The sequence below is a fragment of the Herpailurus yagouaroundi genome, unplaced genomic scaffold (genome assembly GCF_014898765.1).
Source record: "Herpailurus yagouaroundi ecotype Mexico unplaced genomic scaffold, PumYag 222, whole genome shotgun sequence".
Lineage (NCBI taxonomy): Eukaryota > Metazoa > Chordata > Mammalia > Carnivora > Felidae > Herpailurus > Herpailurus yagouaroundi.
The window spans coordinates 16,825,387-16,852,622 of record NW_024412453.1 but is presented as its reverse complement, the minus strand read 5'-3'; the positions used below and the strand labels follow the sequence as shown (position 1 = coordinate 16,852,622).

Genomic DNA, 27,236 nt, shown 5'->3' with positions numbered 1-27,236 from the left:
GCCTGATCCACCAGGCATGTTTGCGCTCACATTTCAACAGTGCACGAAGGAGCGTTGGTCTTGATAGCCTCCGAGATCATCCTGGCGCCAGACTCCCCAATGTGATTTCCCTGGAGGCTGGAAGAGAAGGATTCGGACCTGGCTTGAGAGAGGGGCTCAAGGGCCAGAGGCCTGCAAGTCCCTTTAGTAAAGAGCAGACAGTCACTACACAAAATGCAGAACTCCAGGCAAGACCAAGCTTCCAGGATCCCTCCTATGGGGAAGGCCCAGAATGGCTCCCTCTTATACCCGGCTGCCCCGCAGAGCCGCTGAAAGACCTGGGAGCCTGGGAGCCGTGAGCCTGGGGGGGGGAGGGGGGGGCAGAATGGCAGGGAAGGGCCGAGCCCCACTCACTTGATGTGCTGGAGGCCGTGGTTCCCAGAGAGTGCCGTGGCAACGCAGATCACCCCATCCATCCCCAAGGAATTCTCTTGAAGACTAGGCAGAGAAAAGATGCAGACACCATCGTGAGCCATTCGGGACAGAACACGCGCCGGGAAGCAGTGCTGCATCGATCACAGGTGCCCCAGCAAGAGCAAGGTGGCCTTTACCCCTGAGACCAGTGTCTACCGGTAGCCAGGTGGTCCCGTCCGAGCGCCATGGAGGATGGAAGACCAAAAACGCAGGCATTAAATGGCTTACCTCTGACATAAGCTAGATAGAATGAACAAACTCATCTGCAACGTGGACTCTAGTGCTATTTCTAGTCCGAGGGAAGCGGCTTACAGAGGAAGTCAAGAGCATCTCATTACGTGGGGAGGTTCCAGCAGAGAAGTCTGCTGTGCCAGGGTGGAGGTAGGTCTCTACAACCACTCACTTGAGTCTTCGGAGACTTGAGTTGACCTTCAGAGCATTTGCCAGGGCTTTGGCTCCGGCCACCCCGATGGCATTTCCTCTTAAGCTGTCAGGAAAGATACGAAGCCTAAAGCACAGTGACAGCTGTGGGGTGTAAACAGTACCTCCTCAGACGAGCATGGGCCGCTGGGTAGAGGCAGCAGGGACGTAGCAACCACGGGGGGCGGTTCCTCCTTCCTGACTCCCCAGCCCAGAACAGAGATCGGCTCTGGGGAGCAGGACGCACCAGGAGGGGTGAAGCTGGCCCAACCTGGGTGGTTCGTTGGAGCCCTCGCCCTCCATCCCAAAGGAAGGAGAGTGGGGCTGAGGTGAGAGAGGAGACACTTCCTCCAGCGGTCCCCACATGCTCAGCATCACAGGACCACAAGAGCAGGAATGACTGAGACATGCCTGAGACCCCCACTGAGCTTAAGTCGCCCTTGCCCCTGCCCCCGCCCCCTCCCGGGGTTTGGATCTACTCCTAGACCAAGGTCAGTGGCCAAGGACCCCTACAGAGGACCTCAGGATGTGCGCAGCCTGGGCAAGACCGAGGAGAGCAGGAGCCACAGAGGTGACTCCCAGGGAAGAGGTATGAGGTGGCAGCGGGGAAGCTGGGGAAGGCTTCATCTCAGTGACGATATTTAAGTGGTTTGTGACTTTCCATGTAAATTGACATTTTTTCCCTTCTGTATCTTCCTTTTGAATCAACAGCTTGGTTCGTTTGGGTAAGAGACAGCAACCAGAGACTGGAATACTCACTCGAGAATCTCCAAGGTCCTGTTCACAGCCAGGGCATCCCCTAGCGCCTGGGCCCCCCGGGCACCAATGGAGGCCACCTGCAGACTATGCAGAAGAGAAGGGGTCAGTGCGGACAGGCTGGGGCGCTCCGGCCTGCACCCTGCCTGGCCCAGCTTCCATGCGTCCTTGTCCTTCCTTCTCCACCCCTGGACTGAGGGCTGCAAGTGACAACATAGTGCTGAAAACTGTTGGCCTGTGATCCGTCCAGAGAACGCCGCGCCTCCGGCCTCCCCTGATGCCGAGGACAGAGATCGGGATGCTACCGATACGGGAAGCAGAGGTGGTTCCCTGGAGGGTTTGAGGAAAAACACTCCCTGAACCCCTACTTCTTACTTTGTCCCAATTGCTAACATTAGGAAAATTTAACACCTTCTTGGCTGGGAAGCAACACTGATGTTTGGTATGAAAGCAGGGCTCAGGGCTGGCTGCCTGGGCGGCCGTGCACGTCAACACTTACTAGAGAGCGGTGAGGGCCGTGTTGGCCTTTAGTGCGCTGGCCAGTGCGGAGGCGCCCTCGTCCCCGATGGCGTTCTCCTGCAAACTGAACACAGAGCGTGACCCCCGGGCTCACAGGGCACGGGGCTAGCGGCACTCCATCATGACGTCCTGAGCTTGGACCTTCTAGTTTTCATTCATACTGCGCACACCACAGACTAGACTCCCAGGGTTGCCGAGGGGATAACCGACCCCGCGGCCTCCTAATTAACATGCAGAGGGCTCTGGGGTCTCTATGAACCTGGATCATCAGAAGCAAACAAGAAAAGGGACAAGTGGAAATACTCTCAAGGGTGAGGACAAAAAAATGGGTGTGCCAGCCAGAGAATTCAGTTGAAGCCCTTAGTCCCTGGCCATTCTTGCTCGTCAGGGTTTTACATCTTTTTTTTTTTTTTCCTTCCCTTCCACATTGGAGTAAAGTCAGTTCCTAGCGCAGTAAATGATGGAGAGTTTACCTCGGGTGGGCATTGGGGTGTTGAAGGGAGCAGTTTGCATTCGCGATTTTAGCAGACGTGTTAGTGTGTGTGGTGCCCTGGCCTGATCCTGTCTCAGGTGGGCGGTTGTGACTGAACGAGCCGGCACCGTGGGCCACGTGCTGGGGGGACGGAGGAGCCCGTGGGGTCTCCTGCCCCCGTGTGGTCACGGAGGCCACCGGGAGAAATAGGTCTGAACTGAAACCTGCAGGATGAGAGTTGGGGGAGGGGGCCTGGCACATCCACGGAACCCAAAGAAATGGCATCAAGTGGCTGGCGTGTGAAATGACAGAAGCAGGCCTTTGGGGCCTTTGTTAGAAGCCACACCGAGGGGTGGGTTTCACTCTGCAGGCACTGGGCAGCCATTGGAGCATCTCGGGACGGGGACAGATACACATTTTGGAAAGATGTTTGGCCAGCAGTGTGAGCGGATGGACTGGATGTGGAGGCTGCTACGGGGACGCAGGGTGAGTGGAGCTGGTGGCCTGACGGTGGCCGCGAGGGTAGAGGGAGATGGTGGGGCCTTGGGAGGAGAGTCGCAAGTGGGAAGCGAGAACAGAGACGATGTTTCTAGCTTGCAGGCCGGGTTGGCCGGGCCCGTTCGTGAGGCGGAGCTGAGAACAGACTCGTGGGGAGGCAGCGTGGGCAGTGATTACGTGGGTCTGGGGCTCAGGAGAGAGGGGTCTAGATGCGGGGGCACCGGGACTTTGAAGTCCAGGAGTGTGCGAGAGGACAGCTTCTGGAATAGAGAGCTCGTTCGAGACAAGATGGCCTAGAACAGATCCCTGAGGAGCCCCAGGATGTCAGTGCGACAGAAGAACCAGCCAGAAATGGGCTATCCTGGATGCCAAGGGAGAAGCCATGGGCGTGGTCCAAAGCAGGCGAGACTCAGACGGTTAGAGACAGGGTTCCCATTCAACTCCGCGGCTCCACTGGCTCATGTGCCCAAGAGAAATGAAAGCGTATGTCCAGGCAGAAGCTTGTACACGAACGTTCACAGCAGCGTTATGAGAGCCAAACTGTCCAAACCACCCAGATGTTCCTCGACAGATGAGGGGATAAATGGCATGTCAATCTGCACAGCGGAATAGGATTCAGCCACAGAAAGGAATGAAGCCCTGATTCCTGCTGCAACCTGGGTGAACCTTGGAAACCTGATACCGAACGAAAGACCTTGGTGGCAAGAGGTCACACGCCGTTCAGTCCCACGTACGTGAAGTGTCCAGTACAGGTAACTCCGTAGAGACAGAAAGCAGACGTGTGGTTTCCAGGGGCTGGGGCACGGGGGCAATGGGGGGTGACTGCTGATGAGTGTGGGGGTTTGTTTAAGGTTTGTTTAAAGGAAATGGTCTACACTTGTGGGGATGGTCGCACAACTCTGTGAATATACCAGAAGCCAGCGAATTGTACGCTTTATCTGGGTAGATTTTTGTGGTAGGGGGATTACGTATCGACAAAGCCGTTTAAAAAACAACAAAACAGGTAAGAACAGAAACACGCCCGCTGGCCTTAGGGCAGAGGAGGCTGTGTGCTGAGGGCCTTTGGCACGAGCCGAGCCACGTGCCTGGTGGACCCCGAGGTTTCAGATTTCCTTGCCGCCCTGCCCTTCCCCCGCCCCTGCCGAGGCCCCACTCACTCGAGGCTGGTCAGGCTCCGGTTGAGTTGTAGTGCTTGTCCCAGGGCCTTGGCCGCACCGGCCTGGATGAAGTTCCACTGCAGGCTGGGCAGACACAGACACGTGTGACCATGTGGGCCAGAGCAGAGCCCGGGAGGCCCTGGAAGGTGCACAAAGAGGGGACTCCTCCCAGGAGAGTCTGACGGCAGGGAAGGAGTGCTTGTAGGACGGGGTCCTGGCCACTGGTGGACACAACTCCTGCACCCCGCCTCGGGTCTAGTCCCAAGGGGTCAGTCAGCACTCTGCGGTTAGGGGTGGGCACAGGGACGGGCTCAAATGAAGACTCCAGATGGCCCCTGCATGAGGCTTGTGGTACTTGGAGGCGTGAGGTGGGTGCCCACCTCCCACCTTTGGCCTCTCAGTGGATCAGCCCTAGGAAGCGGGGGGGGGGGGGGGGGGGGGGGGGGGGCAGGGCGCAGCCTACTGGAAGCCCCTGAGTCCGTGGTTGTGGGGAAGCCCGATGCCAGTGGGTATGATGGCTCCGCAGCGTTGCAGAGGGGACAGGGAGGGGTGGGGGGCACCGTAGACTCACTGGAGGGATGTGAGGGCCCGGTTTTCTCTCACTGCCAGTGCGATGGCCTGGGCGCCCTGGTCGTGGAGGAGGTTGGCTGTCAGGCTGGGAGGAAGGGATCAGCGGCGAGTAAGCAGGAGCCTGCTGGCATGGAGCCCCCGTCCTTGCTCACCTGGGAATCCAGGCCCCCTCCTCCCCGAGGACCCACCTAGCTCGTGTTGATTGAGCGCTGGTGTGTGCCAAGCACGTGCCTTCCTGACAGCCACAGGGACAGGGTCCCGGGGCAGATCATCCCCCCTGGAGGACTCACTCCTGATCCCTGTACTGCGCTGCCCTGAAGATCTGGCCCCCCTCACATCACCACGGGGAGTGGGGCACGGGGGCAGTCAGCGTCCCCACGAACCTCATCTGCAGGTTACTTATCACATGACAGTGGAGGGGCTGCCCCCAGAGTCCAGGTCTCCTGGTTCCCCCTCCCCAACCGGGTCCCCCTCCAGCCTGTAAAATGACAAGGCGACGAGGGTCTGCAGCCCCCTGTCACCCTGGGCCTGAAGGGGCCGTAGGAAGCACACCCCGCCCCCGACTCACGTACTCCAGATTTTTCAGGGTGCTGTTGCTGCAGAGAGCTTGAGCCAGGTCCCGGGCTCCCTCTGAGCTGATGGAGTTTTCTCGCAGGCTGGGGAGAGAGAAGACCCTGAACTGCTGACCAGATACGTGGGGACTTGGGGGACACGACCCCTGGCACTCAGGCTTCTCAAACCCAAGGAACCTCAGGGGTGACCTGGGCGTCCTGAGCGATCGGGTGCGAAGGGCCTCCGACAGGCAGGGCTCCCCGGCCGGCCAAGCATCTCCCTGTGGGACTGCCAACAGTGGGACCACCCAGGAGGGAGCGGATCGGTTGATGGGCCCTCAGGCGAGGGGACGGGGGCAGGTGAGCATGCTTGGCTGCCTCACAAGCTCGTGTAGCAGAGGGAGCAGCAGAACTGGCCAGCTGAGGACCCCGGCTGTCCCCTGCTGTCCCCTGCCCTCCAGAGCGGGTGGGATGCCACAGGCTCCGGGACCCAGGATGCTCCAGGACCCAGCTGCCCAACCACAGATGTCTTCCTAATGGACCCACAGAGGGAGGTGTGGCCTTCCCAGCCCCAGCCTTTCCTCCCAAGTCCCAAAGGCCCTTCAGACCCCTTGACCAAAGGGACACCCCGGCCGGAGAGGGAAGGCGGGACTTACTTGAGGCTGATGAGGGTCTGGTTGGTGCAGAGGGCCCCCATCAGCGCCGCCACACCTGCATCACTGATGGAATTGCTCTGCAGGCTGCAAACAGGACGGGGCAGCGCTTGGGATGGTTGTCCCGGACCCCCAGGGAGCCACTGTTCCAGCTTGGGGACTGAAGGTGTAGGGCTCAACAGAGTTGGGGGACCCTGGGTGTTCTTCTCATCATCCCTCCTTCCTGTCCCCATCCCCCACCCGTTCCAGACCCTGCTAGGTCAGGGCAGGTGGCTCTAGTGTGACCAGCCCCCAAAGTTTAGACTCTGCCTTGATTTGAGTGGCTCTAAATGGCCCAGAGAAGGGGTTTGCGTTGTGTCTGCAGCCAGGGTGGGGTTGCAGCTGCAACCCTCTTGAGTCACCAGTGCCAGCCTAGGGGGACTTGGTGCTTGTGACTCTGGAAACTCCAGAACCAACACCAACCTCTGCTGTCCAGGGAAATGGACCTGGTGGGTGGGACGGAACAGTGAGGTAGGCATGGAGAGAGACCGAGATCACAGTGTGCCCAGGGTTGGCGGTTGGCTGGATCCCGGCAGGGTGGTGGCCCTGACTGACAGCCCTCTTCCGGGACCTGCCCACCTTCTAGATGGGACGCCTAGACCCATCTGTCACCCACCCAGGGATGTCACCCACTCCCCACGGCCACTCCTGAGTGTGGTCAGGCAGACTCACTCCAGGCTCTCCAGGCCCTGGTTCACCTTCAGGGCCTTAGCCAGGGCCTCGGCACCTTTATCACCAATGCTGTTACTGGAGAATCTGCAAGAGATAAGATAAGGGTGCGCTGGTTTTCTGGAGCAGCCTGGCGGGTGGGCCCCGGGGATCAGGGTCCAGGGAAGCCCTCCAGGGCAGTGCTCTCTCTGTTGTCTTAAGGGTGCCCAGGGCACAGTCTGTTCTTGAGTCTGGTTGGTGGCCTCTGCAGGTGACCCCCAACTGCCTGTAAGAGATCAACCTAGCAAAGTACGTCTGGACTCCCTAGCAGGGGCAGGGCCAACTCTTTGGTGAGAGGTTTTGTGATACTTCATGTGAAGTACCCACACGTCTATCCATCCGTTCATCCATCCATCATCCATCCTTCCATCCATCTATCCATCCATCCATCCATCCATCCATCCATCCATCCATCCATCCCCATGCTCACAAATATTTATGATGGGCTGGGCTCTGTGCCGGTCACTGAGGATACAAATGTAGCCCTTCCGCATTTCTCACATGAGCTCCTTCAGACTCCTGTTCTGCTTCAGGGCATCTGCCGTCTGCTGGGCTCCCAGAGGCCCGATGGTATTCTTCTGCAGGCTGTGGGAGAGGGGAGGGGTCCCTCAGCAAAGCTGGCCACAGCCATTCCCACTCTGGGGACAGTCTGGGGGAAGGGCGAGAGCTCAGAGACGACTCAGGTGCTCTCCCCGCCGCGTGGGCAGAGGGGGCTCTAGGAACAGACTGTGCACCGTTGCCAAAACGATGCCAGCAGATGGACACGGTTATGTGGGGGGTCAGAGGCAAGGACGGCTGAGCTCCTTGCCCAGGCAACCCTCCCAACGCTCAACAGTCGTCCTCCCTCTCGACCAGCCCGCAGCCTACCTCCCACCCCTGCAGTCCTGCCTAGGGCAGACCCTCCGTTTCCGCTCTTCTCCGAAAGCTACTTCCCTTCATACTAAATCTGGAGGAGGGAGATGCTACAAGAGAACCCCTGTGCGCATCTCAGAAGGGCGGGCAGGGCGGGACCTGTCCTGTGTAAGGCCCGATACAATCTCAACTAAAGGGAATTTTCCCTGGTTCCAAAAGGGATCCTTTCCCTCAGAGCCTTTCTTTGAGAAAACTTGGGATTGTAAATCTGTCCCTTTGAGAAGCGTATAAATCCTTTTAAAAGCGAAATAAGCCTTTTGTCAGAGTGATGGCCCCCAAGGGACCTCAGAACCACGTCTCTGAAAGGAGCGCATGGAGGAAGGTAGCACCACTCCAAGTTGTAATGGTCTGCTTGTCATAATGGCACGGGGAGCCTGGCTTTTCCTTTGGGTAAAGGCAATCATTGAACGGCTGACTACCTTAACCACCAGGCAAACTGAGGAAACACTGTGGGTGACAGACGGTGCTGTCCAGTCCTCTTACTTGAGGACAAGTTATCTTGAGAACACACGTGCTGTGGGTTGTATTGTGGGTTGTATCTGCTTGGCTGTAGAAAAGGGTGAGATTTCTTTCTGTCCTGGCCAGCTCGCTGCTGGATTGCCAACGATGTACAGTGCAATCTGGTTGATTCTTCAAATAATGCAACTGTTTCATTCTTTTCTACCTTTGCGGAGAGGATTTTCTGCATTGGCAGGAGGCTTTATTTTTAATTATTTCCCCAATACCTGTTCTGTGGAAGAGTGGACATCAAGATTTCCAGGGGTCATCTAGATGGGCCCGGAAGTCTCAGGCCGTCTCCCCAATCATCCTTCCTTGCAGGAAACAGGCCCTTGGAGGAGGGGAGGGGGGGGGTATCTCTGTTGGCCAGCACGTCCACTTACTGTAGCACAGAGAGGGTCCGGTTGGCGGCCAAGGCCTCAGCCACAAACCTGGCACCGTTATCCCTGATGGCATTGTTCTGGAGGCTGTGGAGGCAAGGAAGGGGTACATCACCAATGGCACGAGAGAGGGCCCAATGGTGGCCTTGACCCCCACCACAGTGTTACCAAGGCCCAGGGGGTGGGGGTAGCAGCTGACCACTACGTGCCCTTGCTGCCCACCACACAGGATTTGGGAACAGTTGGTTCCTCCCAGGGAATCATAAGGATTCCCTCTGAGTCTCCAAGCATTTGTCTGTTGACTGGGGACAGGGTGCGCATATTATCTGGATGACGATAGCTAGGTTGTCCGTAGTCTTATTTACAGCTAAAAGCCACAGCCTCCAAATGTTAACGAGGATGTGGAAATATCGGAACCCTCACCCATTGCTGGTGGGGATGTAAAATGGTGCGGACCTTGTGGAAAACAGTCCGGCGCTTCCTCAAAAGGTCCAACATAGAGTTACTGAGCAGTTTCACTGGTAGGTATTTACCCAAAAGAATGGAGAACAGGTACTCAAATGCTTGCACATGAATGTGTACAGCAGCATTATCCACAAGAGCCAAAAGGTGGAAACAACCCAAATGTCCGTGAGCTGACAAATGGGTACGTTGGGGTCTGTTCATAAAGCAGAATGTTATTTAACCAGAAAAAGGAATGAGGCACTGACACGTGCTACAATGAGCCTTCAAAGCAATATGCTAAGTGAAAGAAGCCAGACACAAGAGGTCTTATTGTATGATTCCATGGTAAACATAGAGACAGAAAGCAGATTGGTGGTTTCCAGGGACTGGGGGGAGGGGAGAATGGGAGGTGATTGATAAAGAATACAGTCTTCTTTTCAGGTGGTGAGAATATTGTGGAACTACATAGAGGTGATGAAGGAACAACTGTGAACGTACTAAGTGACACTGAAATGTATACTCTAAAGTGGTGAATTTCACCCCAATAAAAATACATAAATGAAGAAACAGATGACAGTACACACTCAACTAAGGATGGGTACAACCACATATGACAACTCCTAAAAGGAGCACAGCAAACCATAGGAACATTCTAGAGAATGGCACTTTCAGCGTCCTGGAAAACACCTCAGGAAAACATCCTGACACCATGGCCTTGGATTTCCCATTCGATAGAAGACAAGAGGTGTTCCTCATAGATTATTTTGCTTTTCCACCTCTATACAACCGCATCCTCCTTTTCCTCTATCCCTGAATTAGGCTGTACACACAAGGACAATGAGCACAGAAGAACTGAAACCTGAAACTTGTATAGATACGAGATCATGTGGCATCCACCTAGACAGGAGCCAGTATAGCATGCCTGCCATTTTGAATCATCTCCCGCTCCATGGTTGGTACCTGGGAGAGGGTTTTGTGGGCCCTCTGCTGGTTATATCGGGATGTGGAGCAGATGGCGCGTACCTCAAAAAGGCCAGAGTGCGGTTAATCTTCAGAGCATCTGCCAGAGCCTTGGCCCCTTGAGGTCCGATGGAGTTACTGCGGAGGCTGGCGGGAAGAAGAGAGAGAAAGAACTGTTTTCTTTTATCCAATTCCCAGGGAGGAAAGAAAGAAGTTACACTGACCTTTAAATCTATGCTCTTTGAAAATAACGGGGTTTAAGATTTCATGTTTTGTGGAGATCCTTATTCAGGTGAACAAGTAAGGAATTTCCCAGTATGGCCCCCCAGTATGATGGGGGGTCAGCGGGGGCTGGGGGGGGGGAGCAGGATCTGATGGATGTGGCTTGGGCCAAGTATGGAGAGGAGAATCATACCAGCTTCAGGGCCAAAATTCTGGTGCCTCCCTGGGCTGATCCCCACAACTGACGAGGAGCCAGGAATTTGCTCACTCTGCTGTCCTTCCAACCGACCGAGGGGACAGTGTGGTCTGGGGGACTTCACAAGATGGCTGACAAGCTTTCCCTGTCCCAGTGGTAGAACGTTGGCCTCTGGTGTCCTACTTACTCCAGAGCAGTCAGACTTCTGTTGACCAGGAGGGATCTGGCCAGAGCTTTGGCCCCTTTGTTACTGATCTGGTTCTCAGCCAAGCTGCCCAAGGAGAAGGAGAAGAGTGGTTATTGCTGGTCTACAACTGTCATGGCCTCTTCCTCAACACCAGGCTTGTGATCCAAACCTCCCGGTTTCACCAGCATCATGAGGGCCTGGACGCAGGTGGAGATGACGTGAGCCCTGGAGCAGAATCACCCAGGCCAGGAAAGCCTCTGAGCCAAGTAAGGTAAGGCCAGAGTGCAGGGGACAGACCCTCACACTGGCAAAGATTCCCAAGGCAAAGTCTGGCCAGAATCCAGTACGACAGCATCTTTGCAAACAGCACAGCAAAGAGCATGGGCAGTTACAGAAGTTTCCCACAAAGATCCCCGGCAGCAGTGTGCCGGAAAAGTACAACAATACTGATTTGTAGCATTGGCCGATTTGCATGGTGTAAATACTCTCACCACGGCCAATTTCAAGCAGTCCCAGCTTGCAAAAATTCCTAAAACTTTAAAAACCTGCTCTCATGAACTGTGTCTGCATTCATAGTACTAGCTCACCACTGGCCCCTGTCCTTTTCTAGCACAGGGAAGGAAAATGGTACTAACTATAGAATTAACTTCAAAGTAAAACAGAAACTGGGGCGCCTGGGTGGCGCAGTCGGTTAAGCGTCCGACTTCAGCCAGGTCACGATCTCACGGTCCGTGAGTTCGAGCCCCGCGTCGGGCTCTGGGCTGATGGCTCAGAGCCTGGAGCCTGTTTCCGATTCTGTGTCTCCCTCTCTCTCTGCCCCTCCCCCGTTCATGCTCTGTCTCTCTCTGTCCCAAAAATAAATAAACGTTGAAAAAAAAAAAAAAAGAAAGAAAATGTCAGCAAAGTAAAACAGAAACAGGGCGCCTGGGTGGCTCAGTCGGTTAAGTGTCTGACTTTGGCTCAAGTCATGATCTCACGGTTCATGAGTTGGAGCCCCGCATCAGGCTCTGTGCTGACAGCTCAGAGGCCTGGCACCTGCTTCGGATTCTGGGTCTCCCTCTCTCTCTGCCCCTCCCCGACTTGCACTCTGTCTGTCTCTCGGAAAAATAAACATTGAAAACAAAAAAGGAAAACAAAAAGCAAAAGCCTGTGTTCCTCAGAACAGCTTTAGGAGTCCCAGAGGCTGAGGGGGCACCACGTGCCTGGGCTCTGGGCCTCCACGTCTCCTCTTTCTGTCCAGAAGCTCCCGGGTGCCCGTCTTTTGTGGGCATTCTGGCTGATAGGCCACTTTTAAAAGGGATTCTGTTGTGTAGAGTTTGAAGATCATTCATCCAGACTGCCCTCTACATAACCGTCCTCGAGTCCTAGAACCTCTGTCCCCTCTCCGCCCAGGACTTTTGTAACAGTTTTTAAATAATATCTCATGAGCCACGTGTGTTTTCTGAAGGGTGCCTTTTCAAACGGGATGTGGCCCCTGAGGACCCACTACAGAGAGGGGAAGAAGAGCACGTGGCCTTAGAAGAAATTTTGGCTTTTGTGCAGAATATTTTCTGAGCGTTATCCAGACTCCTTTATGCAAAACTCTGGAAGTTGACTATTTTGCTGAAGGCTCCCGTGAAGGAAGAATATTAATGAAATTAATTAATGTTATTGTGTTTCTTTCAGAGGGATTGCATTTCTATCTCTGGCTGCTAGCCCAAGGGGATCCTGCTAATAGCCGGCCCTCATCCAGTGCTTCCTCTGTGCCTGGCCCGTCCTCACCGCTTGCCTTGAGTTAACCCACTGAAGCTGCTTCAACAACCGGAAGGGGGAATGTGCAGGAAAGGGTTAACCGTGCCCCCAGTTCCGGAGAGGTGACCTCTGAACGCTTGGAATGTCCTGCCTGATAAGTCTGCCTGTGTTTACCTGGGGCCCTTGGGCCGTGCAGTAGCAGCCTGACGTCCCTACCTCCGGAGGGGCTTCCCATGACCCACCTCCAGTAAAATGTCTGGACCCAAGCCTGGGTGCGCCTCCCTGGTTGGAACGCTTCAAGTGTGCTGTTGCGCGTGGTGGCTGGGGGAGGCGGGCCCTGTCTGCACCACCACAGCGGAAGGACAACTGAAAGCTTGCCCCTGTCTCTCGGGCCCGCCTCATGCACCCTTCCCTCTGCACATTTAAATCCGTATCCTTTTGATGTCCTGAGCCACAAGTGCAGGTACAACAGCTCTTCTGGGTTCTGTGAGTCCTTCTAGTGAATCATTAAACCTTTGGGGGGGTCCCGGAGACCCGAGACTCACAGATACGTTTTAACCCCATGTTTACACTCCTTTGGCACAGAGTTGACTGTACAGGGTCACACAGAGCCCACCGCTCGCCACTGTCTTCCGTGACTTCTTTTGGCTCCTGACTCACTCCGTGTTTGTGTTTGTTTTCTCAGAGATTATTCCTGAACCCAGAGGGAGGCTTAAGTGAGGACGAAGAATTCCTCTCTGGATCCTGTTCTCCAGACTCCTCTCCCTATTTCTAACCACCCCCAGGTCACAAGCCCACTCCTCAGTGTTACTGAGACTTGGAAATGTGATCACAGGAGATCTCACAAGCGCGAAACTCTATTTTGCCGTCAGCACACAGACTTGTGTCTCATCACACCATTAAAGAGTCAATGTTTAAATTTTATTTTTTTGTACTCGTTTAAATAAAAGTTCAAATTTAAATCCAAATTTTAAATTAAAAAAATTCTAATTTAATTTCTAGAGCCAATCCTGTGCCTGTAATACTGTTTTGAGGGCAAACATTGAGAGGAGCTTAGAGAACATCGTGCCTCGCAGTACTTCGGAACGTTGAGTATCTGCGGAAATGCTCCCATGTCCACCAGAGCACCTGACCCTCACCATATCCCTTCCCTCTTCTTACAGGTGAGGGACCTGAGCCTCTGGAACTTTCCGGAAGGGGCAGAAACAAGCAGCCACGTGTTTCCAAGGCACCTCTCCTTGCAAGCGCCTCTGGCCGATTGAGCAGAGAGGAGGACGGGAAAATAGCCCTGGACCCCGTGCGACAGGTAGGCACCCCGGGTGGGGTCTCCCGGGTCAGCGTTACCTGATCCTCTGAATGCGACAGTCCTTCCCGCTCAGCACGCTGCCCAGCAGCTCCATCACGGGGTCCTGGAACTGGTTGTTGTCCAGCCTGAAGGAGGCAGAGCGATAATGAGTGGTACCACCGCCCGCGGGCGGGTGGAACGAGGCCCCGGCAAAGGGCCGCCCTCAGGGCAGCGGACACACCCAGGCTGGCATCCCTTCCCTGGCCCACGTTTGCATCGCCACGCAGCCCCCACCACGAGGTGGCCCGGGGACCCGTGCTGGCACGCCCGCCAGGCTCGAGGTTTTCCCGGGAGGGTACGCCGGGAGCCTCAGTGTGGTGAGCCCCAGGATTCCTGCGCAGAGGGCGTCTCCCCGGCAGCCCCGTACATCACGTGTCCGCGGGACACGGGCTGCTAGCTCTCCTTCTAAGGGTGTGGCAGCTGCTCTCAGGCCCTGACGGCCCTGGTCTTAGAGACACTGAAGTCCAGAGCAGGATGGGTGATGGGCGGAAGGGGTGGTGGTGGAGTAAGTGGGCGCGGCCTCTGTCGGCAGAGGGGTGGCTCACAGAGTGCCGTAGGTTGAATCGTGATCCCCGGAAAGATATGTTGGTGTTCTGACCTCCCGCCGCCACCCCAGCGCCTCAAGCTCATGACCTCATCTGGAACTGGGGTGATTGCGGATGTCATGAGTCCAGATGAGGTCATTCTGAGGGGGGCGGGCCCGTAAGCCAGTACGACTGGCATCCTTGTCAGAGAGAACACCACGTGGAGACGGTGACACGGGGGAGGCGCCCGTGTGACCACCCGGATCGGAGTGATGCGTCTGCAAGCTGAGGACTGCCAGTGAACAGCACGAGCTAGCGAGGCAGGAAGGCTTCAGAGGGAGCTCAGGCCTGCCGACCCCTTGAATTTGGACCGTGCCCCCCCAGAGCTGTGACAGAACAAGTTTCTGCTGCCTTAAGCCATCCGTGCTGTGGCCCTGCAGGCGGCCCCCAGGATGCTGACACGGCGGGGGGGGGGGGGGCGTGGTGGAGGGGAACGGCCTTCCAGGCCCCCGCTGTCTCCTCCGACCCGCACCGTGCACACCCCCACCCCAGCGCCCACCTCAGGCTCCGGCAGTAGAGCAGCTGGGGCAGCAGGCTCTGGAGGACTCCCTTGCTGAGGCACAGGGACAGGTTGGCTTCCTGGACGCAGGCGTCTGACACCTGCAGGAGGTAGGCCAGGGCCGCGTGGTGCCGGGGGCCGGTCAGCCCCGCCAGGCTGCCGCTCTGCATGGCCTCCTCCACGCTGCGGGCCAGCTCCGTGTGCCGCAGCTCATGCAGGCAGTGCAGGACGTTGACGGCCCGGGCGCACACCGCCACGTCGGGGCGCAGGCAGCCCTGCAGGAGCTCGGCCGCCTGGGCCCCGTAGCCCTGGTGCTCCCCCTGCACCAGCAGGGAGCCTGCCAGCAGGGCGTTGACACCGGGGGAGAGGAGTCCTGAGAGGAAGCGCAGGAACACATCCAGCCGCCCGTCCTCGGCCTGCATGGCCCGCTGGGCCGCGCTCCTGAAGTGTGTGAGGAAGCCGAGGCGGGGCCAGGACACGCCACCCTCGGCGAAGAGGTCGAAGATAGCCCGCCTGGAGGCAGCGTAGTAATACACGGCCGCCACAAACTCCTGCAGGGACAGGTGCGTGAAGCAGTAGGCCGTCGACGCGGCCAGCGTCTCTTCCCGCTGCAGGAAGCGGCTGCACAGGCCGCTCTGCAGCAGAGCGAGATCCACGCCAAACGCCTTCAGGTCCTGCTCGTAGAACACGTACTTCTTCCTGACCAGCCCGTGGAAGGCCAGCCGCCCCAGAGTGCCTACCATCTTGCGGCAGCTGTGGGCCACCTGCTCGATGCGAGGGCTCTCCTTGCCCTTCTCCTGCCCGTCCCCGCCGAGGGCCATCCTGAAGTACCAAGAGTAGAGCTCGCACAGGGTCCTCGGAGCCTGCTGCCCGGCGTCCTGGGGCCCCGGCCCGCTGTGGCGCAGGTGACCCAGGGCCGACCCCGCAATCCGGCAGAAGGCTGGGACCGTGCACATCAGGTACAGGGCCCTGTCCGCCCGCACCTGCCTCAGGACCCAGTCGGAGAGGGTGTGGTCCTCGGGGAACATCTCCTCCAAACACGCCTTGATCTCCTCCTCGTCAAAGCCCCGGATCTCTGTCATCCGGTCTACCAGGCCCCCCGGGATCTGGCCGGCCACACTGGGGCGGGAAGTGACCCAGACAGAGACTTCTGGGAATAGGTTGCCCCGGATGATGTTGGTGATCAGATGGTCCACCTGGATCTCCTTCTTGGGGTCCGTGCAGGCCACGGTGTTTGAGAAGTCCAGAGGCGTCTTACACTCGTCCAGGCCATCCAGGATCAGGAGGGTTTTGGGTGGGGCTGCCGCCGCCGGGCCGGACTCCCCGATGTGCGAGAAGACGGAGCGGACTAGTCTGTCCGCAGACAGCTTCTCGTGGGTGTTGAGATCTCGGAAGGTCAAGGGGAGCACCAGGGAGAAGTCCTTGGCGACCTGTCCCCGGGCCCAGAGCTGGACAAAGTTCCTCACCAGGGTGGTCTTGCCCACGCCAGCTACCCCGATGGTGATGGAGATTCGGGGGGGGATAGACACCCGAGACAGAGGCAGGAAGAGTCTGTCCAGGGTGAGGCTCCTGGCCGGGTGCCAGGCCCCACGCGTGGTCTCCACCTGTGTGAAGTCATGTTCCCTCAGCTGTAGGTCTGTCAGCCCCTCCAGCAGCAGGAGGCTGGTCAGCCTGGGCGGGGGGCCGCCTCTCGCCCTGTTCAGCAGAGCCTCCCGGCACTTCTGTATCCTCGAGTCTGCGGGACAGAGGCCGAAGGGGAGGGCTGTGGAGGGTGGGGGAGGGGAGGGCAGCCGGGAGCGGGAGGGCCCAGGGACACCCTCCTTCCACCTACCGTCACCGTGAGGCCCTAGGGGGGCCTGTGGCACCCTGTCCAGGGGCTCTGGGGCCTGGGAGCCCTGACTGCTCTTCCCGGCCAGCAGGTCCACGAGGGCTTTCACTTGCCCAGCCGGGGAGCCGGGGCCTCGGCCCTGGCCTGCCTCCCCGCCGGTCCGCACCTCCTGCTTCCTCATGGGGTCCGCGATGGCCGCCAGCAGCTGCGAAGAGAGGGCCTGAGGTGCCGTGTGCCGCGTCACCACCCTGGCCTGGGACAGGTGAGTGAGCCTCCAGGGATGGGGAGGGACCCACTCCCTGTCCTTCCCCAGGCTGCCGGTGGCTCCCTCCGTCCGGCCTCCAGGAAGGGCCAGGAAGGGCTGTTCGTTCCTGGATGGCGAGCGTCATCCCTGACGCCAGGAGTATGGTGGATAAGAACCGGGCCCAGGCTGGAACCTGAGCTCCGCCACTTACTGGCTGTGTGGCACCGGGCAGGCCGCCTGAGCTCCTCGTGCTGTGCTGTCCTCATTTGTGACCTGGAAGTGGAGACGGGGTTAAGAGCAGGGCTGCTCCCGAGAAGGGGAGAATGAAGGAGGTCAATCTGGAAAGGCCGCGTGCTCTGTGAACCCAGCTCTGTGACCCCCCTGGAAAAGGCAAAACTGTGGAGAAAGGGAAAAGATCATCCGTGGTTGCCAGGAGGGGAGGGGTGAGTGAGTCAGGAGGGAGCCCCTGGGGACTCCTGACCCCAGCAGCGCCCTCCTCTGCTGGGCGCTGCAGTGTGGGGCCACCGAGAGGCGGAGCCGTGCGGGCCCCACCTGCTCCCGTCGCTTTCCCTGAGGCTCCGAGTGGCTCCCGTGTGTCCCTCCCTCAGCTACGGTGGGCGCTCCAGGACCCCCGGCGCGCCCCCGCCCCCTCCTCACCTGCAGCGGGCGGGGTGTCCGGCCCACAGCAGCTCCTCCGGCAGGGCCCCACGAACTCAGGGGGTGGGGGTCGGCCATCCCTCGCCCAGGGGTCTAGGAGAGAAGACAGGACAGGGCTGAGCAGAGGCTACACCTGCCGCTCCGGATATCAGCCGCTCAGTGAAATGGGTCTGGCCCGTGTCTTCTAGCTTGGCGGTTCTCTGGGTCTCAACGATCGTCACTTAGGGGAGGGGTCACCTGACTCCAGCCCCAAGGATCCGACATGTTCCCTGACCTTGTGCTTGCACTGGGCTTTCCTGGCACTCTAACTCGGGATGAACCTTTTTACCTAGAAGATGCTAAAAGGGGCTTGACAACAAGTAGGATAGCGTTTTCCAGCCGTTCCGTCCGGAGCGCTGTTGAAGTGTTAGGTAGTGCAGTGAATTCAGGGCAGGCCGTGTCCAGCCCAGCTGAGGGAGTCTGGCAGCGTTCGTAAGAGGCCAGGGGGAGGCCTCGCTCCTTCTTCTTCTTCGGACCCCCTGGCTGTTCCCCCTCTTTTGTTCTTCTTGGCGTCAAATCCAAGGGGAAAAGAAACCAGATGGGGTTCTGAGTGAAGTCTCACTAATGTGGATAGATCGGTGTGGGTGTCACTGAGGAAGACAGTCTTGGTGCGTTGTATCTCCTTTCCCATCAAATGTTAAGTATTCATGTTATTTCCCATCATTTCTCAGTGAATTCTTACTGCAGTATGAATAACTTCATCTCTTTCCTAAAATCGCAACACTTATCCTGAACAAGTTTTCCCACGTGGGTCAGACCCTCCACCTCCCCCACGCAGTGGTGAGTGACGGGAATCACACTGGGCATCCTCGTCTGACTCCCAGGCGTGGTTCGAGCCCAAGCCGTCAGGCCTCATGTTTGTGATCGTGTCTAAGTTGTTCTCTCCTCTTGGAAAAGATTCCTTCGCTTCCTTTTGTCCTAGCACCATTCAGATAGCGCCACATGATTGCTCCTGAAGGCTTCCTGTGCTCCAGATGACGATCTGTTAAACATTGTACTTACATCATTTCGCTTCTTGTAACAACCCTTATTAAATTGTCACTGCTCCTGTTTTATGGATGAGGACATTGAGGCTCAGAGAGGTTAAGTGACTGGCTCGAGGCAACACAGCTGGGGAGCAGCTGAGTTGAGAGAGAAACCAAGGCTTCGCTGACAACAGCCTTTGTGCTGGGCAATCTCCTGCCTCTTATAGTATGTCCCCACGTTTTTCTTAATTAAAAAAAATTTTTAATGTTTATTTTTAAGAGAAAGAGACAGAACGTGAGCAGGAGAGGGGCAGAGAGAGAGAGAGCGAGACACAGAATTCAAAGCACGCTCCAGGATCTGAGCTGTCAGCACAGAGCTCGACTTGGGGCTCGAATTCACGAGCCGTGAAATCATGACCTGAGCCGAAGTCGGATGCTCAACCAACTGAGCCACTGAGGTTCCCTTTGTACGTCCCCACATTTAAAAAATTAGGCATGTCTGTTAAATTAGCAAATACCTTTTTAGCAGTATTGACCCAACCACATGATTTATTTCCCTTCAGTCATTGAATCAGGAGGTATTTATTGAGGGCCTTTTGTGGCCTGTGGGCACTGGGGGATCTGAAGGGAACAAGTTAGACAAGGTCCTGACCCTGTGAGTGTGATCCGGGTGGGCACATGACAGTAAAGAAACCCAGTGAATGAGTGAGGGCATCTGACATGATTAACGCTGTGAATGAAACACACAGGGTGCACGGCGGAGTGGGTCGGCTGTCACGGTGGCCAGGGAAGGCCTCTGTGAGAAGGCCACTTAGGAGCAGAGATCTGAAGAGTGAGAACGCGTTAATTACACACAGAGCTAGGGGGACAGCAAGTACACATGCCCTGTGCATTACTGGGGCAGAAAAAGCCAGTTGCTGGAGCACAGTGAATGGGGGCAGGGGTGGGGCTCACAGGATAAGAGGACGTTTGAGACCCACCCACCGTCATAGTGGCCATAATGCGTTTGGGTTTGTACTAAGTGTGGTGGCAAGTCACTAGAGAGTGACATGCTGGATTCATATCCAGTCTCTCCTTTAATCTGTGAGCTACACTACAGATTTTCTAACATTGAACCAACCTTAGGTTCTTGAATACTATGTTCCACGTGTATTAAGTTGTGTAAAACAGGGTGGACCAGCACAAGAATAGATACAGAAGTCATCAGAACATAATATAGAACTTAGGAACAAATACATATTTATATTACTTGCATATGAAGGAGTTTGGTAATGTGAAAAAAATAACATTAAATTAAAAAAATTTTTTTATTTAGAGATCAGTGGGGGAGAGGGACGGAGAAAGAGGGGCAGAGGGAAGTCAAGACAGAATCTTAAGCAGGCTCCATGCTCAGCATGGAGCCCAGCAGGAGGCTGGATCTCACAACCCTGGGGTCACGACCTGAGCCAAAATTAAGAGTCGGAGGCTCAACTAACTGAGCTACCTAGGTGCCCTGGTTGTTTTTCTTTAAATTTTTTTGAAGTTTATTCATTTTTGAGAGAGAGAGAGAGAGAGACAGAGTATGAGCAGGGGTAGGGCAGAGAGAGAGAGGGAGACACAGAATCCGAAGCAGGCTCCAAGCTCCGAGCTGTCAGCACAGAGCCTGACGTGGGGCTCGAACTCACAAACCACGAGATCATGACCTGAGCTGAAGTCGGACGCTCAACCGACTCAGCCACCCCGGGCCCCCCCCCCGGTGGTTTTTCAATTAGGTGCTAGTGTAATAGGGAAAATGAAAGAATAAAAGATTTCAGGATTGGAAAAGGAAAAAAAAAACTTTCACTGTTCACAGTTGACATGATTATATACATTGAAAATCCAAAACAATCTACAATTGATTAGAACCAATACATGAACTTAGCAAGGTTTCTGAACACAAGGTCGGTTTTAAAAAGTCATATCTATTTCTGCTTATTAGCAACAATGAAATTGAAAGTAAAAGTTTGAAATATTTAAAAAGCAAATATCTAGGGGCGCCTGGGTAGCTCATTCGGTTGGGCGTCCGATTTCAGCTCAGGTCATGATCTCACGGTCCATCAGTTAGAGCCCCGTGTTGGGCTGTGTGCTGACAGCTCAGAGCCTGGAGCTGCTTCGGATTCTGTGTCTCCCTCTCTCTCTGCCCCTCCCCTGCTCGTGCTCTGTCTCTAGCTCAGAAATAAATAAGCATTAAAAAAAAAATAGGAATAAATTCAGCAAAAAATTTGCAAGACCTCTACACAGAAAACTAAAAACAATACTAAGAGAAATGAAAGAAGACCTAAAAGAGGGATTTACCATGTTCATGGTTTGGAAGGCTTACTATTATTAAAATGTCATTTCTTCCCAAATTGATCTATAAATTGAACGACATCCTAATCAAAATTCCAGCAAGCTCTTTTGGTGAGGGAGGGAGGGTAGAAATTGGCAAGCTGATTCTAAAACATATATGTAAAGCAAAAGACCCTAGACCAGCCAAAATTATTTTAAGAAAGAAGAACAAAGCTAGACGACTTGTACTACCCAACATCAAGGCTTAGTATAGAGCTGTAGGTTTTGGCACAGGGCTGGCAGATAGCCCAGTGCAATATGACAGAGGGTCCCGAAACAGACCCACACGTCATGTGTGGTCAGCACATTTACAACAGGGGCTCCACTGCAAGTCGGGAGAAAAGATGGTCGTTGTATTACATTGTGTTGCTCCAATGGGATATTCCTATCGGAAAATGGACCTTGACCCCCGTCCTCCCACCACACACAAAGATTAATTCAAGCTGGATCATAGATCTAAATGTGAATGCTAGCCCCACCAAGTGTTTAGGAACAGTTACAGAATACTTTCAGGAACTTGAGCTAGGTAAAGACTTAAGTGGAGCACAAAAAAAGCACTAACCGTGAAAGAAATGAGTGCCATATTTGGATTCATTAAAATTAGGGATATCTGTTCAACAGAAGACAGTTTTAAAAGGGCGAGAAAGCAAACTACTGACTAGGAGATGTCTCCAGTACATTTAAAAATCCGGTAAGAAATGGGCGCCAGGATGGCTCAGTCGGTTGAGCGTCCGACTTCGGCTCAGGTCATGATCTCACCTTTCGTGAGTTTGAGCCCCCACGTCAGACTCTGCGCCGACAGCTCAGAGCCTGGAGCCTGCTTCGTATTCTGTGTCCTCCTCTCTCTCTCTGTCTCGCCCCTGCTCACGCTCTGTTTCTCTCTCATAAATAAAAAAATAAACATTAAAAATCAGTAAGAAACAGCCCAGTTAAAAATGAGCCAAAAAATTGAAGATCTGTCACAAAAGATAATATCCTTAGTCATCAAAGAAATGCAAAGTGAAATCACTTCAGAGAAGTGTTTGGTAGTGATAAGGCCAAATAGGCATGTTTTTGTGACACAGCAATTCTCTGTCTGGCTCTGTATACCTAACAGAAACAAGTGTTTATATCCATCAAGACACAGTATTGGAATGTTCTAGCAGCTTTATTCATAGTGTCCAAAAAAAAAGGAGAAACTGCCAATATCCATCAACCATAGAATGGGATATATGTATGTGTGTGTGTGTGTGTGTGTGTGTGTGTGTGTGTGTGTGTGTGTATATATATATGTATATATATGTATGTATTTTTTGTAAAGTTGAAACAATCAGGTCCCGGGTAGTAATGACAGCAAAGGAACTGCTGACAAACTCAAGTGGCTGACTCTTGCAGACACCCAGTGAACAAAATGTCACCCCAGAGAGAACATACTCTGTGAATCTGCTTATGGGGAGTTTAATGTCAGGCCCAACCAATCTGACATGATAGAAGTCAGAATAGCAGTAGTCACCTCCTTGAATACGTTGATCTGGGCGATCGATATGATCACCGATTGGTGCAGATACACAGGTGCCTACAGATGTAAAAACCCGCTGGGCTCACTTTGCTCTCTGTAAGTTGTACCTCCGCAGCCACCCAGATCTCCCCATGTGCGTAAACCAAGGCCGAGCAGTGTTATTGCAGCCTCTTAGCATGTGAGGCCAGGACAGCAGGGCCCGTGTCCTGCTGTTGGCTTGGGTGATGTCAGGGCGTGGCCTGGCGGCGGACATGGCTTCCTGTCATTGGTTGTCCAGGTACACCCACAGGTGACACCCTGCCCCTGCTGCTACTGGGGGTGAGGTGGTGGCTAGGGGAATGAGGGGACCATGTGGAAGAAGGGCCGGGCCCAGGGCTCCTCAGCTCTGGTAGGACAGTGTCTAGAGCACTATGTGTGTGTGTGTGTGTGTGTGTGTGTGTGTGTGTGTGTGGTAAAATATACACAGCATGAAGTTTACCGTTGTAACCATTTTTAAAGCGTACAACTCAGTGGCATTATGTACATTTACAATGCTGTGAAACCGTCACCACCATCTACCTCTGGAATGTTTCATCCCCGCGATGGGAAGCCTGCCCCTGTTAAGCACTAACTCCCCTTTCCCCTCCTCCCAGCCCCTGGAACCCAGCCTTCTCCTTTCTGTCACTACGAATCTGACTCCTCTAGGGACCTCATGCAGTATTTGTCCTTTTGCGTTTGCTTTCCAGTTTCATCCTTGTTGTAACACGTCTAAAAATTTCACTCTAAGTCATGTTCTGTCTTTATAGTTAGATCACATTTTGTTTATTCATTCGTCCATCGATGGACACTTGGGTTGTCTCCGCCTTTTTCCTCCTGTGAATAAATGCTGCTGCGAACAAATACCTGTTCAAATACCAGGTGTACAAATACCTGTTCAGGTCCCTGCTTTCGATTCCTTTGGGTTTATATACTCAGCAGTGGAATTGCTGAATCTTATGGTCGTTCTAGGAAGAACTATTTTTAAAAAGCCACTGCTTAGCTCAACCACCTAGAGGTTTATTCGGTGTGAGGTAGGGCCTCAACACGTATGTATTTTTTTAATAAAAATTTTTAAGTTTACTTATTTAGGGTGAGAGCGAGTGTGAATGGGGTAGGGGCAGAGAGAGAGGATCCCAAGCAGGCTTCACTGTCAGCGCGAAGCTTGATGTGGGGCTCAAACTTAGAAACCTCGAGATCATGACCTGAGCTGAAATCAAGAGTCAGACGCTTAACCGACTGAGCCACCCATGCGCCCAGTCAACGCGTGTGTGTTTTGGAGCTCCCCTGGTGATTGTAATGAGCAGCCAGCATTGGGAACCGCTAGGCCAGAAAGGCCGGGCAAGTGGCAGAGGAGGGACAACAGCAGGGGAGAAGAGGCAGGGCAGAGTAGTGTCTGGGAAGGTGGCAGGGGGGAGCTCCCCCCTGCCCCCACCTCCAGTCCCATGTGCCTCTCAGCGTTGGGAGCCAACACTTCCTCCGGGTCAGACACTCATCTTTCTTGCCCTGCTGACCGTAGGGCTAGGGTTGCCGGGGTTAGCAAATTAAGATACAGGACACCCGTTAGAATTTGAATTTCGCATAAACAGCGTTCTTTCAGTGTAAGTATATCCCAAGTATTACGTGGGATGTGCTTATACCTTAAAACCCAGGGCCAACCTCAGAGGCCAGTGAGGGTGCTCCCCCCACGGGAAAGCTACCCGGCTGCGTGTGCGCACAGGCCCTGTGTGCAGCCCAGAATCTGCCCCTGCAGGGTGGAGCTTGCCACGGCCCGAGTGCCACACACGCCGCCAGGGACAGTCAGGCCGTGTCCAGTGCGGACAGCCTTCAGCGAGAGCAGAAGGAGGCCCTGCAACCAGCTTAAAGAGGGGAAGACGGGCGGGTGGTCTGGGCTGCCCTGGGCCATCTGAAGGCCAGAGTCGTTCTGAGCTGTGGTGGGCAGGGCCAGCCAGCCAGACAGCTGCAGACCACGGCCACCCCCTGGAGCGGGCTTCCCCACACCCCCACATCCTCCAGAGCCTCACCCATGGGGAGCGACGCAGCAGAGGACCCGTGCTCACTGGCGCTGGTGTCGCTCAGTCCCCGTCCCTCAGGACGGACAGCGGAGCTCACGTCGCATCCCAGAGAAGACACAGGTCCCGATCTACTCATTTGCTCTGCCGGCAAGTCCCGTCTTGTCCCGTGCTGCCCTCCCAGGGGCCTGCAAGACAGCCAGCCTCTCTCTGCCCGCCCGCACTTGGGGACTGTACGTTCAGACCCTGCAGCGCCGACCTGCCTGGGCCGCCCTCACCTCAGGCCACAGCCTCTCGGATGCTCGTGTCTCCAGAGACTCCCTGCCCCCTCCCCGCCTCCCAGGGCCCAAGAGTTCAGTTCTCAGCCCCTTGAGGTGGCTCAGCACCGTGGCCGTGGACCTCTTGAGACCAAGCAGCCTTTCCTAGAGGTGGGAGGAAGCGGTGGCTTTGCCGCAGGACACAGCCCTTCTCATACTGTATTGCCCATGGGACAGAGGAGGTGCTGCCGGCCTACACCCCTACTCGGGAGCCAGCCACAGGGTGGCCTGTGATGGCCACAGTGAGGCTCCGGCCTGGGGAAAGCGTGTGTCCCCGTGGAGGAAACCCAGAGGCGCCCCAGGAACCCAGGAGCCCGACCATGGGGAGGACCCCATGGCCAGCAGCCACCGCAGGCACAGCTCGGTGACACCTCTTCTGAGAAGGCCTCTCTGGTTACCGGCCCTCTCAGAATGATGAGCCTCGCGTCCACCCAAAGGTGTGGGTAGAAGAGACCCCTGGGGGCTGCTCACCCAACAAGAGGGTGGTGTCTGTGGGGCAGGCACTGAGTGCCAGAGCCCAGCCTGCCTGCGCCATCTCCCTGGGCCCTCAGGACCCCGGGGCAGGTCTGGTATTGTCACTGCCATCTTACAGGTGGAAGGTGAGGCCAGGGATGGAGCCCGGGTCTGCTGATGACAAGTTTAACCCCTTGGCTGCTCAACCTCACTCTGCCTGCCTGCAGCGGTTTCTGGTTACTTCCTGCTCCTCCCAGCCCATCACTGGTACCTGGGGAGCTGGGCTTTGTCCCCTTGGCCCATCGTGGGCTGCCCTTGGGCACATGTTTCTTTATTCTGTACGGTGAACTAGTCCTGCTCAGCAGCTCCCGGCCCCCATGGGGACACCTTCCCGGTGCCACCCAGCCACCGCTCCCTAGAGCAACTCAGGCCTTAAAAGTCACGGTCCTTCCTGCCGGCAGTCTCTTCCTCCTCCCCCATCCTGCACTGAGGCAGCCTGGACTCGACTTACCTCCCAGACCTCATTTCCCTAGGGATGCCGAGACTGGGGGGCCGAGGGTTCTCCATCCTGGTGCTCCCGGGCTCAGCCCTGCTCCAGGGGACAGAGGCAGCTGCGTGGTGGCGAGGATGTCCTGAGATTCTCTGTGGCCGGTCAGCTGGGCCCCGAGCCCTCGGGATCTGTGCGGGGCGGGAGCAAAGCCCTGTTGGAAGGGATGGGGAGGCACTGACTGCACAGGTCAGGGGGGCTCCGGCCTGCCGGCTCCTGCAGTCCCCCAAGCCCACCGGCTGTCACGGCAGCTGGGCTCCTCACCTCTTCCTGTGCAGGGCTCCGCCTCAACCCTCTTTCCTGTCTCATTTCAAAAGCCAACAGCTTCTCACACAAATCAATGAGCCGCGGCTGCCCCGGCTCGGCTTTGTCACCACCCTGTAATTCAGAGAGGCAGGGGTCCCGCCGGGACCTGCAGGTCTGTTTGATGTTCAGGAGAGATGTCCAGCCAAGGCCACAGGGAAGGGACTCACCACAAGCTTTTTGCGGGGTGGGAGGGAAGCCAGGCGAGCTGCGGGACGTTCGGTGACTTGCCCAAGGCCACACAGCAGGGAGCTGGCTTCTCCGGCTGGAACGGAATCCTCTCACTTGGGCTGGCGTGCTCTGATCCGGCTGTGGCCCTCGTTGGCCTGTTCGGCCCCCCTTGCTTCCTTCTAACGCCCAGCAGGCCCCTGCAACCCAGCTGTACCCTGCGATGTGGTCCCTAAGGAGGTGAGCCGCACCCTGAGACAGCAGAGTGTGGCAGTTCACCGGGGCGCCTGCAGGTGGGCTGCAGTGACCAAGAAGGGACGAGGGGGCAGGACATGCCCAGAGTGAACAACAGGAGAAACGCTACAGCAGGGGACAGGTGCAGGACAGCCTCCAGTGTCAGGGAGCAGGTCAACGCGGGGCCGTGGAGAGAAGCAGGTGGCCAGGTGGGAGCCGAGTGACCTGCGCCTCAGGTTTCCTGAGCACGCCAATCGGGAGCCATGAGTGGTTGCAGAGCAGGAAGGTGGTGGGTTCAGATGGTGTGACTTGAGGGTGAGGGGAGGTGGGAGGGGATGTGTGCTCACAGCAGCCTGTTCTCGAGAGCTGTGTGGGGGTGGGGAGGGGAACAGAGGGGACTGAGGTGGCAGGACAGAAGTGCTCCGTGCGGTGACATCTTTCTGTGCCCCTCCCGTCCTCCCCTGTGCCAGTGCCTTCGGGGCCCCCGGCAACTTGCCAGGCGCTGGGGGGGACGCACAGGTTTTCCCTCAAGAAGCCTGCTGAGGCTCCAGGCCCGCAGAGCGCAGACCGGAGGCTGTAGCCCGGCCACAAGGTGCAGTGGAGGCGTCTGAAACCAGGCCGCCCACAGGATGCTGGAAGCCACAGGGGCTTGGTGGGTATCCGTCATGTGAAAGACACCGAGAGGCCTGCTCTGCTCCCCCCTCCACAGCTCAGGGAAGGTGGTTCCCGAGCACAGGAGGAAATACCCTCCTCCCTGGGGGTCTCGGGGCACTGTCCCCCCGGGACTCTCCCCCACCTCCAACGGACCGCCCATGACACACAGGAGGCCTTCCTCTCGACTCTTCTGGGCGTTTGT

At 55.9% G+C, this 27,236-nt stretch overlaps 1 protein-coding gene and 1 long non-coding RNA gene across 5 annotated transcripts; one reads left to right on the top strand and one right to left on the bottom strand.

The window, feature by feature from the left end:
* Positions 1-26,674, bottom strand: NLRC3 (NLR family CARD domain containing 3). The gene is made up of 20 exons (XM_040459191.1): positions 25,640-26,674; positions 17,484-17,576; positions 17,038-17,099; positions 16,586-16,787; positions 14,755-16,489; positions 13,671-13,757; positions 10,596-10,679; positions 10,054-10,137; positions 8,590-8,673; positions 7,298-7,381; positions 6,761-6,844; positions 6,053-6,136; positions 5,418-5,501; positions 4,847-4,930; positions 4,276-4,359; positions 2,129-2,212; positions 1,633-1,716; positions 857-940; positions 394-477; positions 1-117 (listed from the first exon to the last, which is right to left on the bottom strand). Exons 4-20 carry the CDS (start codon positions 16,761-16,763, stop codon positions 27-29), a joined length of 3,183 nt encoding a protein of 1,060 aa, XP_040315125.1. The 5' UTR covers positions 16,764-16,787; positions 17,038-17,099; positions 17,484-17,576; positions 25,640-26,674; the 3' UTR covers positions 1-26.
* On the top strand, positions 327-16,775 carry LOC121019608 (uncharacterized). Of its 4 annotated transcripts, none has more exons than XR_005785707.1 (6): positions 916-1,462; positions 1,585-3,870; positions 9,472-10,290; positions 10,750-10,866; positions 12,261-13,632; positions 16,674-16,775. It is a non-coding gene; the product is annotated as an uncharacterized LOC121019608 (long non-coding RNA). The 4 variants fall into 4 exon arrangements; XR_005785710.1 differs by lacking the exon at positions 16,674-16,775 and having other exon boundaries at positions 1,585-3,106; positions 3,676-3,870; positions 12,261-13,294; XR_005785709.1 differs by lacking the exons at positions 916-1,462; positions 16,674-16,775 and adding an exon at positions 327-834 and having other exon boundaries at positions 12,261-13,294.
* Positions 26,675-27,236: the final 562 nt, after the last annotated feature.

Excerpts from the sequence above, each read along its gene's own strand:
- NLRC3 (XM_040459191.1), bottom strand. The coding sequence starts at position 16,763 with ATGAGGAAGCAGGAGGTGCGGACCGGCGGGGAGGCAGGCCAGGGCCGA. Across the intron at positions 10,680-13,670 it reads TGTCGCATTCAGAGGATCAG|CTTGGCTGAGAACCAGATCA; the intron begins GTAACGCTGACC and ends CTCCTTGGGCAG. Across the intron at positions 6,845-7,297 it reads AGGAGTCTGAAGGAGCTCAT|ATTCTCCAGTAACAGCATTG; the intron begins GTGAGAAATGCG and ends TATCTCTTGCAG.